The 19704-nt window shown below is 47.2% G+C and overlaps 1 protein-coding gene across 1 annotated transcript; it reads left to right on the forward strand.

Moving 5' to 3' along the window:
* Positions 1 to 5480: 5480 nt before the first annotated feature.
* Positions 5481 to 18630, forward strand: LOC101993007 (2'-5'-oligoadenylate synthase-like protein 2). The gene is made up of 6 exons (XM_005344283.3): positions 5481 to 5812; positions 7712 to 8000; positions 9361 to 9536; positions 14052 to 14293; positions 15456 to 15597; positions 17390 to 18630. The coding sequence occupies exons 1-6, from the start codon at positions 5615 to 5617 to the stop codon at positions 17861 to 17863; spliced, it is 1521 nt and encodes a 506-aa protein (XP_005344340.1). The 5' UTR covers positions 5481 to 5614; the 3' UTR covers positions 17864 to 18630.
* Positions 18631 to 19704: the final 1074 nt, after the last annotated feature.

The following is a 19704-nucleotide window of genomic DNA, read 5'->3' on the forward strand; positions in this document are numbered from 1 at the left end:
ACCGCCAGCAGATGCATGGACAGGAAAACACAGTGTAATTACACACTGAAGTTTTATTCAGCTGTAAAAAAGTGAAATTTGCAAGAAAATGCATAGAACTTGTTTGCTCGGAAGCGCCACCTTAGCTCCCTGGCACCCCTTTATCCAAAGATTCTGGAATGTTTGACTGGGGGGCTTCACTCCAGCCCCCTAGCATCCATTTTAAAATGTTTGGTATAAAGTTCCATTTCAAAGCCCCCTCCCCAGGGAGTTGCCTCAGTCCAAACTCCACCTCCCAGAAAGCCTGCCAAAAGGTGACCCCTCTTCAGGGAGGGTCAAGACTTCCTGCCGCCCAGCTCCTGCACGGCTAGCTTTATACCCAAAATAACAACACACAAATTGTATTCTTTTAAACACTGCCTGGCCCATTAGCTCTAGCTCTTACTGGCTAATTCTCACACCCTGATGAACCCATTTCTAATCATCTGTGTAGCACCACGAGGTGGCTTACCAGAAAGGATCTTAACCTGCTTCCATCTTGGAGAGGAGAGCTATATTGTCTGACTGAATCTGCTTCTTTCTCCCAGCATTCTGTTCTGTCTACTCTGCCTACCTAATTTTCTGTTTTATCAAAGGCCAAGGCAGTTTCTTTATTAACCAATAAAAGTAACACATAGACAAATGACCCTCCTCCATCATTTCTCCTTTTTCTGTTTAAACAGAAAAGAAAGGCTTTAACTTTAACATAGTAAAATTATATATAGCAAAACAGTTATCAAGCAAGAATTACAGTTACAATATTTATATCTATTTTATCTTTATCATAATAATGAAAAACTATAACTATCTATCCATTCTTCAACTCCATCAAAGACTCCAGAAGGATATAATGTTACCTAAGCAAACAAGAAATCCAAAACTCTAGAAATGATAGAGACATCTCTCTGCCTGGACAGTCACCCAAAGTTCCTCTGTACAGTTGGGGCATCTATCTTCGGCCTTCAGGCCCATAGTATCCAGCAGACTTTTCCATCAAGCAGGAAATTTCAAAGACAGTTCAGTCACTTTTTGCTATGTCCTGCAGAATGTCTCACAGACTCTTTCATGAATCAGGAACCCCAAAAGACCATCTCACCTTTAGGCAAGTTCAGCAGTCCTCTCTCTGCGGGTTCTCTGTGTCCAGTTTATGCAACAGTCCAGGCAAAAGCAGTTTCTTGCCCAAATGGCTATCCAACTCCATAAGGATCCTCTTCAATGCCTATCTTCCTCTTGAAGTAGCTGGTGCTGCCAGGAGCAGCACCACACCCACCATCACCCACAGGCTGTTTAAACTGCCCCCCCCCAATGAACTTGTTGTTTCCCCTTTCCCTCTCTGGTGGTCATTTAGATTCTCCTCCCCACCCGCACCCGTGCTTTCCTGGGGGAGCACCCGGGAGTGTTGGCATTCATTAAACTTGTGCAATCTTTTAATTTGGTTTGATTTGGTCTGATTGACTTATTGTGCAGGTGGAGAGGTTTGTCGGTCTGAGAAAATATTTAACAGAACTGTAAGTTGTTTTCTTCAGCAAGGTAACCAATACTCAGAAAGCAAGTACAGCAGATTCTTGCTCACATGGGAACCCTAGCTTCTAATTGTCACACGGTCGCATGTGTCAGGGCCAGGGGGTCACGCAAAGATGAGAACACCACCAAGTCTAATAAACCAGAAGCAAACTTTATTCCAGAAACCAGGTCCTAGGAAAATCAGAAGAAAACTTAAAAATAAAAAATAAAAAATAGGGGCTGGAGAGATGGCTCAGAGGTTAAGAGCACTGACTGCTCTTCCAGAGGTCCTGAGTTCAATTCCCAGCAACCACATGGTGGCTCACAACCATATGTACTGAGATCTGGCGCCCTCCTCTGGTGTGCGGGCATACATCGAGGCAGAATGTTGTATACACAATAAATAAATAAATCTTTAAAAAATAAAAAATAAACACCATGGGGCACAGAAGCTTATCAGCTAGCTGAGACCATAGCCAGAGATGGTATTTGTTAGGCTGTGGCCCCAACTAGTTTCTGAACCCATCTTTTATAGTAAGGGCACCAAGCATTAGGTCTGGGCAAAGGAATTTTTACAACCTTGCCCTGACCCTTGGGTTGGTGAGCAGAGACCCTAAAGAGGGGAGTGAGTGCTAATGTCAATGGGTAACTAGGCAGCCATTATGAAATATGTTTCAGAGATTACAATGAAAGTCACTAATTGCGAGAAAACAGATATCTTTAGCAATTAGTCAGAAAGGGACTGCTAGTCATACTAGAAGGTTAATAAATTTGTATTAACTGGTTCATAGGCTGAGAACTTAGAAGATAGCAAAAAGCTTTTCACACTATCTCAAGGTAAAACTCAGATACTGACTGCCATACTTTACAACCTCCATTATCAGAGCTCATCAGTTAAACCATTGTATTTGCCCACTGTCTCCTCTCTCTCTCTCTCTCTCCTCTGTCTCTCTCACTTCTCCCCTTTTTCTTCCCCTCCATAACTCAACTAATAAATATCCAATTCTATTCTGTATAATGTGCCTGTTTATGTGCCTCCTACCCGCCACCTGCCCACACTGCTCGCCAGGAACTTGCACCTTCCCAGGACCCACTGTCTACCACCACCAGGATCCTGCAACAAGCTTCAGGGACCTGCTGCAGCCACCTTGGTTTGTGGACCTGCCGCCACCAGGAACCCGCAGCAAGCTGCTTGGGACCTACAGCAAATCCATAACAGACACTACTCTCAATTTGTAGGGAGAAGCTCTGTCCTTGTAAATAAAACAGCTAGTTATGAAATGACCTAAGCTTCCCAAGCATCTGAGAAAATAGCTCACTGTGAATGAATGATCCTTGATCTGCTGAGAAAGCTGCTGATAGTCTATTCTCCTTCTTTTAGACTTATAACTTTATACTTCTTTTGTTATGGTTTTCGTCTCTTTAAGAGGCAAGCCATGCCCACTCCCAGCAACCCCTGCACTCCATCTTGACTCTCACTGTTCTGTGCATGAGCTTCCCTCTCTCTGCTTCTCCCCTTCTCTGTCTCTTTCTCCTCTTCTCTCTCTCTCCCTCCCCCTTCTTTCTTCCCCCTCCATAACCCCCTGAATAAATATTCAACCTCACTCTACATGTTGTGTCTATCCATGTCTCTGTCTCCTGCCCGCCTGCCATGTGTCTCCCTGCCTGGGACCAGCCACTGCTTGGGAACCGGCAGCTGTCTCTGTCTGGGACTGGCTGCCTGCCTACATTTTTATTTTTGGAATCCACATTTTTATTTTCTTATTCTTGGACTCTTTATTGTACATGGGAGGGAGTGTGCAGAGGCTAGGAAACAAGCCTGTGACATGGGAAAAGATGTATGACATTCCCTAGGAGGAATACTGGTGGTGGAAGGGTACCATGGAGAGTGGGGCCAGGGAGATGAGGGAGAGGAAAGGCAGAAGGATCAACTAAAGATGAGTATATAGGAAAAGATCATGAGCAAATACGTTTCTTGTATGTTAATTTAAAAATTAGTTAAATGAGTTGGGGCTAGAGAGCTGATCTAGGCACACACACTCACACACGGTGCACATGCGCAAGTGCAGGCAAACACATGGTCTCTTTCTCACAAACACACACTCACTCTCTCTCTCTCACACACACACACACACATGCACGTGTGCGCACACACACACTTCAGCCTGTCCCTTTAAATCTAGCAAGGCTTCTTCTGCCCTTTTCTATGCTCTCTGCCCCTCCCTCCCCAGCCTTGGCAGTTTGATCTCTCTACCCACAGAGTGGTCCAATAAGTGGTTTCCCTGCACTCTTGATTGCGATCACTACTCTACCTCACTCCCATTATCTAAAATGATGGTTTTCAGGGTGTGCCTTTCCCTCAGAGACTCGTTTTGAGAGAGTAGGATGATTGTGGGCCCTGGCAGAGACAGACTCCGGGCCATCAGTCAGTTCCACTCACCTAGCACAGACTGACAGATGACTTATTCCCGGGGGTGGAAAGGGAGCTGACCTATACATTTATTGGGTTAGGGGAATTGAGACAGTAGGGGCACATGGCTGTGTTAAAATCTTATCAGGGAAACTAGGACCCGGAAATCACTGGACACACTACCCTGAGGAAAGGCTCTAACTCACTCCCCTGGAGCTAATAAAGCGAAGGACAAGCCTATTCATTAAACTACATATGTCCTAGTCACAGTGGAGGCAGTGTTCCCGTTGCTAAGATCTACTTTGTGTAATTCATATTTCATAAGCACGTTTATTAGTAAACCCTTTATAGCATCAATGTTAATACTTCAAGTATCTCCCACCTCAAGAAAAGCTATAGTCACCTGAGGAGAGGATACCTCAATTGAGAAAATGCCTCCATAAAACTGACCCACAGGCGAGTCTGTGGGGCATTTTTTAATGATTACTGTGGGCGGGCCCAGTCCATTGCAGGTGCTGTCACCCCTGGGCAGGTGGTCCTGGAGGAATGGGAAGAGGACTGGAGGAGCAAACCAATAGGCAGCACTCATGCATCCACGGGCTTCATCCAGCTCCTGTCTCCGTGCCTGACTTGTGTTCCTGCCCTGACTTCCCTGCACACTGGACAGTCTGGAAGATGAAGTAAAACCTTTCCTCTCCAAATTGCCATTTTCATCATGGTATTTTGTCGCACAAATAGAAACCCTAGCTAAGACAGTACGTATAAATTTACATTTACTGTGTGATATGATATGAGGGTTACTACTTGTGATGAGTATACCTTCCAAAAATGATGCCCTTTAGACATGAAAAAATAGCTCAGCCAGGAGCCCCCACTATATCCAAGGCTGCACTTGATAACCAGAACCCAGTGACACCGCTCACTCAAGATAACCAGACCCAGGTCTGCATAAGAGGAGAACCTCACATTGCCCACTTGATGGTCTCTAAGCAGGAACCAAGAGCAATGTATTGTTCACATCTTCAGGACAGCTGGAGACATCAGAGAGATGCCACCTTGATCTGTCCTGCAACTGGACAGTCGGGCCCTCAAGACTTGATGTGACCTTGGCTGAGATTTGTCACACCGGTGAGCAGCCTTGGGGAGGCAGGCTGAGGACAGTCGTTAGGAACTTGGGAGTGTGGGTGCTGTGTAATGACCCTCAGTCTAACTATGTGTAACTATGTCTCTTGCTCCAGACACTTTCAGTAATTAAGATTGAAATAAAGGAGTTTGCCAGATTACCGGGCAGATGCGGTGTTTGCCAGATCACCGGCAGATGCGGTTATCAAGCCAGTCGCTGCCACTGGGCCTGCTGAGAAGACACATCCGGTGCTCACACAGAGCCTGCTAGGGAGACTCCTGGGACTTCCTCGGCAACTGTTCATCTGTCCTAGAAGAAAGGAAACTGTTTCTCCCAGCAGTTTCACTTTCCATTCTTCAGAAAGCCTGGTTTCCTTTCCCCAGAAGCAGAGCGGAGGGCGGAGACACCCCGGAGTTCTGCCCTTCTCCACCCTGGAAGCAAAGACTAGTCTCTCCACGCTGCAGCTCCTTACCCAGCGTTTATCTGGGGGAGGGCTGGAAACTTCTCCTTGAGCAAAAGCACGGAAGATTCACTCCAAGGGACAGGTTGATCCTGCAGTGATGGATCCAATCCCCGGCCTGTACGAGACTCCTGGGGACAGGCTGGACTACTTCCTAGAACACTGCCTGCAGCCCGAGAGAGACTGGAAAGAGGAAGGGCAGGATGCCTGGGATAGAATTGTGGGGTTCCTTCGGGACCAATGCTTCCGTGATGCGTCTCTTCTGGGCCAAGAAATCAAGGTGCTTAAGGTGGTAAAGGTGAGCACAAACGGTCCTGGGTTCAAATCCCATCTCTGCCCTGTGGGGTTTGTTATGGATTTGCTGCGGGTCTTCACAAACCAAGGTGGCTGGTCCCCTGGGCGTCCCTGGCTGCTAGCCGTGTGGGCGGGGGTGGGGGGTGGGGGGGTGTAAGCAAGGGACAGACACATAGGCACATAGGCACACCATGCAGATGGGTTTGCTACAAGCTACCTGAGTCCCAAGCAGGGATGGTGCACGAAACCACGCAGCAGGCCCCATGTGTGTGTGTGTGGGGGGGGGGGGGGATTTAACAGTGCAGAGTAAAGTTAAGTTAGATATTTATTAGATGGGTTTTGGAGGGGAAGAAAAAAGGGGAGGGGGAAAAGAAAGAGAGGAGAAGAGGAGAGAGAGGGGGCAAAAACTGCCTCTCCCAGAGAGGGGACAGGAAGAGGGAAGGTGGGGGGGTCTGAGGCTGCAGGCAGGGAGTGGGCGTGGCTTGTCTCTTAAAGAGACAGAACCATCATAACAGGGTTAGTGACCTTGAGAGATGTGACACATCACCCCTTTGAGCCTCGGTCTCCTCCTTTAGTTGTGTTTATCATAAGCAATAAATGGATAAAGCATAGAAAAGGTTTTTGTGCATAAAATTAGTCTGCAACGCTGAAGGACAAAGGTGGCAGTGAGAATTCGGGATTCTGAATGGAGCAGTCACCAGTTTCCATGAAATGTGTGCATGCCTTTCCTTGCTAAAGAAATACGACTTGACCACTGAGATCGTAAAGGAAACCGATTGTTCTCCTAAGTTGGTGCCATTGGTTCTATTAGAAACTGCCTGGCAAGACAGTGCTTGGTAGACTCAATGGGACTCCAGGGGCCCGGGGAAGTAATGCAGCATCTTCTTAGAAAGAGTCCTTTCTGCCAAAAAAGCACAACCTTTCAATATTGTTTGGATCAGAAATGTGGATGGTCTTCAATTTGCTAAAATGAAAGACATCTTACATTAACTGGAGTAAGTTATCTGGGAGCCCTGAGCCATGCATGGCCTCAGAGGTTAGAAAGTACTTTGGTCTATGAAGAACCTAAACAGACAGTTGACATCAAAGATTAGTGAGAGCTGTCAACAAAACTGATCGAAACTGAAGCTGCTACAGCTGCCTCAAAAGCTACAACGCATCCTTTTGTGTTCTGGCCTCCAACCCTCTGCCGTGGCTGGCAGCTACCAGGTCTAGCGCTCCATCAACCTCTTTGCTTCTGGGACCTGACAGAGCTGGGTGTGGCAGCCCCCAAGCAGGAGGATTACCAGGTTTACTGTCAGGCCTGTCTTGGCTACCTAGGGGAAGAAGGAGGCGCTGAGAAACACAGTATTGCGTTTCACTATAGCGTCATAACAGTGATTTGTTTGGGGCTAGGGATGTAGCTCTGACGTCCATACGCTGTTTGTCTTGTACGGTGGTTAGGTCCAGAGGACCCTCACCTCTTCTGGCCTCTGGGGCCAACAAGCACACATGTGAGGCAAAAAAAAAAAAAAAATACACATAAAAGGTGTTGCCTTTTTTTTTAAGTTTGAGGTTTCAGAACACTTGGAAATCTCAGTTTGGGACTAGGGATGCCAAAGCAAAGGTCTCCATAAGGGGGACAGATGGCTTTTCTTTTGTGTGTGCTTTTTTGAGACAGGGTTTCTCTGCTTAGCTTTGACTGTTCTGGAACTCATTCTGTAGACCTGACTGACCTCAGACTGATGTAGACCCACCTGCCTCTGCTTCCTGAGTGCTGGGGTAAAAGACTTGTCCACTGCCACCGGCCCAGTGACTTCTTTTAAGGGTTGTGTACGGAACTTACCATTACCTCTCAACTTACCTCTCAACCTCCAAACACCAAAACTCAGGATAGGTCAATTTAGCAGTGTCTCATTCACAGGGAGGCTCCTCGGGAAAGGGGACAACGCTGAACCACAGATCTGACCAGGACGTGGTTCTATTCCTGAGCTGCTTCTCCAGTTTCAAACATCAGGCGAGAAACCGAGAATGCATCATCAACTTCATTGAGAGCAAGCTGCTTCACTGCAGGAAAAGCCTGGCCTACAACATCACTGTGGTTAAACACAGAGAGGGAAATCGGATCCCTCGCTCCCTGACCTTAAAGGTCCAGTCCAGGAAGAGTGACGACATCATTCCGATGGATGTTCTCCCGGCTTATGATGTTTTGGGTAAATCCAGCGGTGGGTTGTTGGGGAATATTATGTTAGGGTGTGTTACTTTTGTTTAGGTTTTATTTGTTTAACTCTGTGAAGCCGTGGTACTTTGCCTGTCTAGAACACCTGATTGATTAAGCTCTGAAAGGCCAGTAGCAGGGCAGGAGAAAGGATAGGTGGGGCTGGTAGCCAGAGAGAATAAATACAGGGAGAAACTGGGAAGGGGAGCCAGAGGAGGAGGAGAACATCGGAGACCAGCCATGCAGCTGCACAGCAACCCACGGGGTAAGAAAGAGTAGGTTTACAGAAGCCATAAGCCCAGAGGCGAAAGGTAGATGGGATAATATAAGTTAAGAAAAGCTGGCAAGAAACAAGCCACGCTAAGTCCATATGTTTATAACAAAGAATAAGCCTCCGTGTGATTTATTTGGGAGCTGGGTGGCAGGCACCCCAAAAGAGCAAAAAGTTAAAAAAAAAACAAAAACAAAAACATCATACTACTATCATGGGTGGACTTCAGAGAAATGGTTCTGGGGTCTCCTCTTTCTGGGAGAGGGCAGAGAAAGGAAAATTCATAGAGTGTGCTCTTTAGTGGGGTGGTGGGACTGGGCATATACCGTGAAGATGTATGTCCCTCCATAAATACATGGGTTCCCATGTCCCAGTGTTGCACGGGGAAGGGGGACTCATCGAAATGAATTCCTACCCACCCTCTGGGAAGCACCAGGTCAAATGACCTTCTAAGTCATTCTGAAATCAGCCTGATCAAATCATCTTTAAAACAAGGCTCTCATCCCTTAGCATTTTATACTTTGTGTGTGTGATAATGTTAAGGAGAATCATGGGAACTGACAGCATCTGCCCACAAGTGAGTTACAAAAGTGGCAATTTCCCATGGTTGCCTTTAAATTCCCTTCTTTACAGAAGTGATCTGAGGATTCTACGAGCTTGACTGTGATCCCCATGCTCAGGAAGCCAGGGCAAGTGGGTCATAAGCCCAGTGGCAGCCTGGGATACACAGAGAGACCCTGTCAAGCAAGGACAGAAGGGAGGGAGGGAAGGGAGGAGGGAGGGAGGGATGGAAAGGAATGAAAGAGGAGAGGGAGAGAGGGAGGTTTGAAGCTGTTAAGGAGGGGAGGGAGGAACAGAGGAAGAGTTGAAGGGGTGGAGGAAGAAAGGGAGGGATGGGGGAAGGAATGAAGGAGCGGGGGGAAGGATTGGAGGGGGGTGAAGGAGGGGAGGAAGGGTTAAAGCCTGTGAAGGAGGAGAGGGAGAAAGGGTTGTAGGGGAATGAAGGAGGGGAGGAAGGGAGGCTTTCCTATCTTTCCCATCTCAAGAGCTGCAGATTCCTCACGAGGAAACTTTCTCCTCCCAGGACCCTTTTCCCGAGACATGAAACCAGACCCAGAAATCTATGAAGAGCTAATAAAGAGTAGGGGCTACCCTGGCGAGTTCTCGCCCAGCTTCACAGAGTTGCAGCGACATTTTGTGAAAAGCTGCCCGGTTAAACTGAAGAACCTCCTCCGGCTGGTGAAGTTCTGGTACATGCAGGTAAGGGGTGAGAGATTAGGGAGGAGAGAGTGGGCACAGTCGGGCACTTTTTAAGGAGTGGAAAAAAAATACAGGGCTGGGGATATTTTTTGCTGGCTGGGAGCTTGCTTGGGATTTACAAGGCCCTGGGTTCAGTCCTCAGAACCACCAAGAGAGATGGAGTGGGGATGAGAAAAGTGAATAAGAGGCAGGATAAACAGTGAATAAAACTGGATAAATGGAGTCTGCTCATGACCTGCAGTGCCCTGGACAGTATCAGAGCCAGGCATTATTGCGGCAACGGTGTTTGTGTCTTGCTTAGAGCCTCCTCCTTCCAGTGACACCTTCCCCAAGGGCAGCTAATTGCTTGCTAGTAAGAACACACAGACGTGTGGCAAAGAGACCACTATGAAGTGCTATGTCCCATGATGATGTGGGATGTCCTTTTGTATATGTGTTGCCTTTATTGCTTGATAAATAAAGCGTTTCAGCCAGTGGTTTAGCAGAGTAAAGCCAGGCGGAAATCTGAACAGAGATATATAGAGAATAGGTGGAGTCAAGGACACAGATGCCGGAACCTTACTGGTAGGCTGCAGCCTCATAGTGATGCACAGACTAGAAATGGGTTAATTTAAGATGTAAGAGCTAGCTAGAAATATACCCGAGTCATCGGTCAAACAGTGTTGTAATTAATACAGTTTCTGTGTGATTATTTGGGTCTGGGCAGCCAGGAAATGAAAAAGTTGCCTCTGTTTACACCATGATCTAGGCCCACCCAGTCTTTCTAGCTAACTCCTAGTGGGTGTGTCCTCACCCTCACTTTGGAGATGAGGGAACTGAGCTGAAAGTAGAGCTGAGGTTTGAAAAGTGTGCTGGACCCTAGAATGTGTGCTCTTTGGCAGTCACAGACAGCTTCGTAACAGCATTCTTTCTGGCTACCTGCACATTGCAAAAGGCTCATTATAAAAACCATGTCTAAGAATGAATAAGGAAGACACTGAAATTCACACACAGTCCCAGGGCAAACCAATAATGATGCAGTGACTGCCTTTCTGCGTTTAGTTTTTGTCTGTATTCACACGGCTCACACTAAAAGACTAGGTAAGCGGAATCATGCTAGCTCACTGCGTTTGTGGTCCACCCTTTAAACAAACACAGCGTTTGTTGACCTTTGGCGTGGAATGTGAGCACCATCTGTTTATGTCATGTGCACATTTTACATTGTTATTTCCTCCTCACCTGTAAGAACGCATGAACTGCAGATATTTCCCATCTGTGCTGCACATGATTGCTGGGAGCCGATTTGAATAGCTGCCATTACAAGATGGCATTTGGCCCCAGCCTCGCTTGATAGATAACTCCATATTAGGGTTGCAGTTCTTCCACGGGAAAACAGGGTGAGTTGTTGTGATCTAGCTGCCCACACTTCCCCTGACCGGCAGGGGAACATCCTGGTCTGTAACTGACAGGGATGTTCCCCTGCTTTCTTTCCTGCCGGTGGGTCTCCAGAAAAGCAGTTAAAGTATCAAAGTATCAAAAGTTGCTAGGCAGACTCCCTATATAAGCAGCTATAGTTCAGGGCTCTGGGCCCCTCGCTTTCTGCTCTCCCTACAACCAAGAGGCTCCAATAAAGCGTGATTTGAGAAGAATCCTCGTCTGGTGGCTGTTCTTTCCTGCTGGTCAGAAAGTTCGCCGCACATGATTTCATAGATTTACCATCCACCTGCTGGCTCTAAGTAGGCCAACTCTAAGAACACAGTGGACTGGAGAGATGGCTCACCAGTTGAGAGCATGTACTGCTCTAGCACCAGACCCAAGTTCAATTCCCAACACCCGCACTGGGCAGCTTACAACTACGGTAACTCCAGCTACAGGGAATCCAGTGCCCCCTTCTGGTCCCCAAAGGCACTGCACTCACATGCACATACCCAGTCACAGACACACATTTGCACATAATTTAAGAACATAGCGATTTCCTTTTCTGCAAATTATGTGTATTGTGTGTGAAGTTTGTGTGTGTGCACTTGAATGCATGCATGCATCTGTATATCTGTGTGTACATGTGTTTGTGTATGTGTATGTGCATATGTGTGCGTGCGTGCCTCTGTGTGTTTGTGTATATGTGTGTACATGTGTGTTTGTGTATGTGTGTGCACATATGTGTGCGTACGTGCGTGTGTGCGTGCATGTGCATATGTATGTGTATATAGGCCTCAGGTTGATGTCAGGAGTCTCAAGTCTCCTTGACCTCCTCCATATATACTGGGACACAGTCTTTCACTTGGCCCTAGGCTTGACTACATGGCTGTCTAACTAGCTTGCTTCAGGAAGCGCCTGTCTCTGCCTCGCAAGTACTGAGATTATAGGCATGCTGCAACATCCACCCAGCATTTACATGGCTTCTGGGGATCTGGACTCTGGTTCCTACCCTTGCATGGAAAATACTTTACCCAGCAAGCCCTCTCCCTGGCTCAGATTTCTGCAGATGAACATTTCTGACCTTCTATGACAGATTTTGGTTACTTATCTGAACCACCCCTCTCTCTCCATAGGATATCAATCAATCAGTATATATATATATATATATATATATATATATATATAGAGAGAGAGAGAGAGAGAGAGAGAGAGAGAAATGTGGTTATTTGAATATTGCAATGGTCTCGTCATAAAAAATTCAAACAGCATAAAAATGCATTAAAAATTTTTTGTGTTTATTTGAATATTACAATGGACCCATTATAAAAAATTCAAACAGCATAAAAATGTATTAACATTTTTTGTGTATATGCATGTGTGCATATCAGTGTGGTGATATGCTACACCCGTGCTCATAACGGCAACTCCAACTGAATGTGTGTGTGTGTGTGTGAGTGTGTGACTTTATAGCCTTATAGCCACTTAATTTTTTTTATAATTTTGAAGGTGTTTTTGATACAGGGTTTCTCTGCATAGCTTTGGAGCCTGTCCTAGAATTCGCTCTTTAAACCAGGCTAGCCTCAAACTCACAGAGATCTGCCTACCTCTGCCTCCTTGCAACCACCACCTGGCTGAACTTATATATGATATGACTTTGGCAATGCTTTTATTTTCTTCCAAATGACTAATAAGCTGTACATCACATTTTAAATTGTGTCTCCTTTTCTCACTAAATAAATGATAGTCAGCCTCTAAGCTCCATCCCTAACCCTTGGCTAGCCTTTATTCTTATGCCAAAAGCTACTGTTTTTGTTACCAGGTGAAAGTGAGGACTGACATCCAAGGTTGGCCTGTGACCTCCACATGTGTGGCCAGCACACCCCCTACACATACATACAGTACTCATACAAGAGAAAAATCATTGGGGGCCAGGCACACCGTGCACACCTGCAGTCCCAACACATAGGAGGCTGAAACAGAAGAACAGCAAGTTTCAGGCTAGCCTAGGCTACACAGCAAGACTCTGTTTTAAATAGAATTTAAAATATTTTAAATTTTTAATAGAATTTTAAATAGAATCTACTCTTGTTGTTCTATTCGATAAACATGGCACCAAATTGTCTTCTAAACACTTGTCATTAAACTCAGGGAACAGTGCAACTCTCTGCTGCCGGCGGAGCATCCCTTCCCCCCAGGATACAGTAGTGCCACAGGCTCGTGACTAGTCTCAGTGCCGAGAACAAGTGGCAGTAGGGAGTACCCAGCCCCACGTGGGACATCTCTGTCCTCCCTGTCTACATGGCTGAGGAAGCACTGGACGAGGAGGCAGGGGTCTGAGCTGGCGATCAGAGGGATGACTGTGAAATGGTGTCTCCTGGACATGACAGACTCCCTGAGCTCAGGCGCTCACTGCCCACTGTCTGCATGATATCAGAGCAAGACTGAGCCAGTCGGCATCCGGGCGGGCGTCAATGGGGAAGAGCTGAGAGCTTCTGACTGTGGATGGCTGCCAGGGGAGGGAGAGCTAGTTCTCTCCTCAGGGATGTAGCTGGTGGACGGCCCCACATCCATGCACACAAGGGCCGCTCCGACTGAACTTCATGGGTTATGAAGAAAATAAAAAGAAAAGAGGAGGAGGAAGATCTGAGGGGGTGAGAAGTTGAAAGGGTACCAAAGGTGGATATGATCAAAAAAATATTGTATATAGCTATGGAATTCTCCAAGGATATATAAACAAATAAAGATTCCCATGAATTTCTTAATTAATTTAGGAGGAATTAAACATTTGATGGCACTATTTCCCTTTCTTCTTTCATTTTATTCTGTCTTGAGATGTCTGTATGTTTTAGATTTTTCCAGCTATTTCCTGTATTTACTATGTGGTAACATTGCCTTCTCCATTCTAACTCAAAAACATGGATCGATATGCAGATGGTCTCCCTAGGTCCCACCATTTCATGGCTGTGTCACATACAGCGACAGAGGAACCCAAAAGTTCTTAGAACATCAAGAACATATTCTCTCTCTCTCTCTCTCTCTCTCTCTCTCTCTCTCTCTCTCTTCCTCCTCCCTCCCTCCTCCGCTACCTTCCTTCATGTTTTGCTCCCCCTTTTCCAGTACCTGAGACGTAAAAATAGAGGAGTAACATTGCCCCCAAAATATTCCCTGGAGCTACTGACCATCTATGCCTGGGAAATGGGTACAGACAGCAGCGAAAGCTTCAATTTGGATGAAGGGTTTGTAGCCGTGATGAAGCTCCTCAGAGACTACCAGAACATCTGCGTATACTGGACTAAGTACTACGATTTCCAAAACCAGGTCGTCAGAGACTTTCTCAAAGAACAGCTGAGGGGAGACCGGTGAGTATCTCAACCATATTTATGGCTTTAAGGAGCAGAAGCCCTGACTGAAGTGGCTTGGAAAAAAACAAAAGGACTCCAGTGGCTTTTGCAGTTGAAAACATTAAAAGGTAACCGTCAAGTGTGACTGTGTCGCCAAGGTCTCCTTCTGTGAGTTGCTCAATCCTGCCTTTCCCAGGCTTCGCTGTCAAGTTCTGGTTTATCCCTTCAAGGTCACAGTGGCTCTGGCCTTCTCTACACACCTGTAAAGAGAAGCAGCCACTAGCAGAGTGTCAGCAAGTTAGGGGCTCACAGAGATGACTGGAGTAGCCTGAGCAGGAGGGAGCAAAGGCAACACCCGCAGATGTAACCAGTGAGGGGGGCATCAGGAGTTCCCAGCTGATCTTTCTCTCCACCGGTGAGCCTCCCACTTCTCAGGTCTCAGCTTTCTGTCCCCACAGTAGCAAGAGATAAACCATAGCCTCTGGGCGGAAATGGTTCCCCTTCCAGCTGTTCTCAAGGTCCAAGAATAAAAGCAATCTGTTGTTGCTTCTTTTCCCTTTGCCCTTCACAGAGTGGCAGGTGGGGGTTGAGGACCCAAGACAAAGAGTCTTGGAAGCACACTTTGAGACACATGTTTGGGTTTAAAATTGTGGGTGCTGTGGCTCTGGAGTCAGCTTTTTAGGGAGCTTAAATATCACATGACAATTTACCATTATAATTGTTAGGAATTTTTCCCAATGCAAGCTCTCTGCAGAAGCAAAATCCCAATCAAGCCAAATTAAGAAATATCCAGGTTTAATGGGATTCCTGTGCTCTCGGGTAGACTGTTCAGAGGTCACAGCAACCACCAGGAGGAAGGAAAAGGGCCCACATGTTTCTCCTTTGGGAGCTCAAATAAATACACTGTGGGAGTGGTCTCGACCCTGGGAAGGGTCAGGACCTGGCATGCTGGGATTTGGAGTCTGAACCAATACAACTCTCAGGCCTGGGGGCTAGGATAGATGCAAGGGGCTGGGGTCTGGGATCTATGCTCCCAACTTAACAATAATGTGCGTTATGATTTCACAGACATGAGTACCAGAGGCCAGCATCCTGACCTTAACACAGACCTGCTTCCGTTCTCTCCCCCAGGCCCCACATCCTGACCGTAACACAGACCTGCTTCTGTTCTCTCCCCCAGGCCCATCATCCTGGACCCAGCTGACCCCACCAACAACTTAGGAAGTAGAAATGGATGGGACCTGGTGGCCAGAGAAGCTTCCTACTGCTTGAGGCAGGCCTGTTGCCGGACCGAAGACCCCAGAAGGAGCTGGGATGTACCGGTATGGCATAGTCTCATGATCGGCACTCACAGGGAGTACCTGCAGCTCGTCTCTCAGCACCCAGGACAGGCAACACACTTAGGTGTCACAGCCTATTTCTCCTCTATAGACGTCTAGGCCTCCGGTCTTTGACCTGTAGGGAGGGCAGGCAGCCTGCCCTGTCCTGTAGTCAATACAGAGATACTTGCACCCATTGGCTCTCCCTACAGTAATCCTTGCCCCTTTGGTGGGTTATCAATGTAGGTTTTCTGCTATTTAAATAGTAAATGTGAAATGTTTTTTAAAAACAAAAGCTCCTACAACCCACTGCAGACAACAGACCAGCCACGCAGCCTTCCTATGGACGGCTTTGCTCCCAGAGGTGACAGCTCTCTGTGCACTAAGTCAGAATCCAGTGCTGAGGAAGCTGTTTTCCCAACCTGCCAAACCCGCATTAATTCCGTCCCTTGACCCACTTTTCATCTTCTGCAGGAAAATTCAGACTCTGTCCTCAAAGGTGACCCCACAGCAAGCGAAGCAAGGCAGACAACAGGGTCTGACAGGGACCTGCCACCTGGCCATCAAGTCCCAGTGGCTGAGAATGTCTCAAGCCAAGGGACTCTTGGGAAGCAAGCAAAAACAAAACAAACATAACCTACCTACGTCTCCCTCCATCTTAGTTCCCAGTTTCTCCGAAATCCCATCTCCCAGGCAGTCACTTGTCAACCTCTTGTGTCCACTCCTGACACGGGCCTACATGCAGGAGTACGTGCCTGTGTCTCTGTGCGTTTTCATTATACTTGTTACTTTTCAATGCATTGTTCCTTTACTGAATTCTCTTTCAGACAGTTCCCTAGCCATACACACAGATCCAGAAGACGTCACCCTATAACATGGAGTCTAAATCAAGGCACTTTTGAGCATGGCATGGGGTAATATTGATCATGCCAGCTCAAGGGGCCTATACTAGGATTGTCTTAACCAAACACGAGAATGAAACCTGTTTCCGTCACCTCTCCGTGGTTGTGATAAAACACCATGACCAAGGCAACTGGCAGAAGGGAGGATTTGTTTCCACTTACAGGTCCACAGGGATGAGTCTTCCATCATGGCAGGGAAGTGTGGTAGCAGGCAGGTGTGGGGTTGGAGCTCACATCTTCAACGATAAGCAGGAGGCCAAAACAGTGAGCAAAGAGTGTTGAGGGCTTTTGAAACCCCCAAACCTGCCCCCAGTGATACACTAGTATCCCCCACAGGGCCATGCCTTCTAAATCTCCTCCAACATTCCACCAGCCCAGAACCATGACTGAGGAGGGCTAGTTATCTCATGCAGCCTACCAGGAAACCATTCCAGATGCAAACCATCTTTTCAGCAAATCCGTCCGCATTCTATGACCCTGTGGCAGTGGCTACACTGGAACAGTCATCCTAAAGCCAGGCATAAACATTAAATTACATTACTGCAATCTCCAGGCTTCCATAAATACCACACTGCTGTGTGCCCACGACGGGTAAAGATCCTGCATGGTTTCATGCAGGAAGAATATCATTTAGAGAGCAGTTGTTGCTCCGGTTTGGGGTAAGTCGAGGAACACAGTGGGACTGAGTGGGACTCCGAGCCTAGGGTGGCCAAGCAGCTTCCCTGTTGTCTAGCATCAGCGCTCGGCATCTCCCAGTCTGTCTCATAGATAGATGATAAACTCTATACATGATAGACAGTAAATTCTATCAGGAGCTAGAAGGGAGAAGCTCTGTAGGAAACAAACCCTTCTTAACATGCAGGTGCCCTTGCTCTTTCTTACCTCTCTTGCAGCCAGCACGGGACATTCAGGTGACAGTGAAACAAACAGGAAAAGAGACATTGAGACTCTGGGTAAACCCCTATAGCCCCATCAGGGAGATGAAGGCAGAGATCAAGAGGACAAATGGCACCAGCGGAGAGCTACGCATCTCCTTCCAGGAGCCACAAGGGGAGAGGCAACTGCTCAGCAGCCAGAAGACCCTGTCGGATTACAGAATATTCTCTAAGGTGACCGTCCGGGTGCTGGAGACATTTCCTCCTGAGATCCAGGTCTTTGTGAAGGATTCCAGTGGCCAGAGCAAGCCTTATGCCATCCGCCCTGATGATACCATCAATTACCTGAAGACGATAATTGAAGATGCTGGAGGGCCTCGTATAGAGGATCAGGTACTGATGTTGAAGGATGAGGAACTGGAAGATGATTGCAGCCTTTCAGAGCTACAGATCAAAGACTGTGACACCATCCAGCTCAGTAGGGCGGTCTAGTCCTAGTCTGGCTATGAATGGTATCAACACCTATAGTCATATGCTTCCCCACCTCATCCCTTTACCCAGATGCTTTATTCTCTCTGGGGCTTAAATAGCAACACATCCTCTTGCTTAAAACACTCCTGTGCTTTTTCATACCCCATACATACAGAATGAAGTTCAAGTCTCTTTGCTTAATATTCAGTCTCATTTAATATAATCAAGGTGAGCCCTACTTACTTCCCTTCCCCACTCGATGCACACCAGTCTCCCAAATACTCGAAACTCACGCTGATGCCAAGTCGCACCTCCATCACTTTGAGTCAGTTATCCTTTACCCTTGACCCGTGGTTTCGTCTTTCAAGACTCGGCCTTGTACGCCCCTGAATCTCAAAGTGCAGTTCTCAGATCGACAGAATCACTGTCACTCCAGGAACCTCCTAGATAGGAAAATTAACCTGAGCCAGATATTGCCCTGAGACTCGCAGTCAGCGTCATGACAAGCCCCCCCACACACATATTATTGCAGTGCGTGCTCAAGTTTGAAAAGGACTGCCGTGTGGCCGTGCAGCTGGCTGAGTCACCTTGGGCGCCTGTCTTCTCTCTCCGTCCACAGCAGACATCTCTGAAAGGAAGTGGGATAGTAATCATGTTGTTTTGTTGGAACTCTCTCTCTAGTCTAATGGAACTTGATTTTCCTGAACGCCTAATGCCTTGGCCCTTGTGGTCTAGAATGGTACCAATTCAGTGCAAATTGTTCGGCACGTGCCCGCTGAATAAATAAATGAGCCAAAGAACAATGTTGAATTCTTCAATACTGTCCTCATTGTGTCTGATGCCATTGTAGAGCCCACATAGCTTCAGGTGCCCCCAGCCCACATGGCATTCTCTGAAGATGCATCCAAGGGACCTTTGCAAACCTAATGCTGATGGGCAGATGTGGCTCCCTCTCTCTAAACCCACTTGGACCAAACGTGATAAAGGTAGACTCCATCCAGTCTTACTCTTAGCCAATCACACATTTTAATCTTGGAAAGTAGGACTTTGTACAGTAAACTTCTGGGACAATCGGGATTGAAAGAAGCTAAACAGTCAAGAACAGATCTCCCCAAGCCCTTACAGAAAGAGTCATTCGCCCACAGAATAGACCACACAGAGCAAGAGACAGAAGCCAAAGCCTGCACTCAGGGAGTCTATACGAGTCGCTTGTCCCTCCTCGCTCCCAGGCTCTCCTTGTACCTTTTCATCATCCTCATGTCACTGAATAAATCCAGGTGGGGCATCTTTTCTCCTCTGAGACCTCCGTTTCAGCAGCTCAGTGCAGCCCACTTCTCTGTCCCTCAGCACACACCTAATCCCACGCACCCATGTGGCCTTTATACCAAGAGTATCCATAGGCAATGTTAATTGACTGTCTTCACAGCTGCCTTGGAGCTGGATGGACTTGAAGGAATGGCAGCACGTCTACATTTTATAGATGGGAGGGGAAAAAAACACAAAGCTTAAAATATAAGAAGTCAGCCAGGAGGTGGGAATGCACGCCTTTAATCCCAGTACCCTTGGGGGGAGAGGCAAGTGGATCTCTGAGCTCAAGACCAGCTTGGTCTACAGAGTGAGTTCCAGGACAGCCAGGGTAACACAGAGAAACCCTGTCTCGAAAACAATCAGGCAGACAGACAGACAGAAAGAAGAACAGACAGAAATAGGAGATTATGTTTAAACAGAAGCTGAGGAAGAGGAACCAAGATAGGCTTTTGGGGGAGCATCCGGCCTCTCCTGTGTCTCCTGGAGGGTACTGTTCTCTCCTACTTCTCTGGCCTCGTGTGGCACAGGCCAGGAGTCTGGCCTCATCATCCTGC

Source organism: Microtus ochrogaster, chromosome 2 (assembly GCF_000317375.1).
Source record: "Microtus ochrogaster isolate Prairie Vole_2 chromosome 2, MicOch1.0, whole genome shotgun sequence".
Lineage (NCBI taxonomy): Eukaryota > Metazoa > Chordata > Mammalia > Rodentia > Cricetidae > Microtus > Microtus ochrogaster.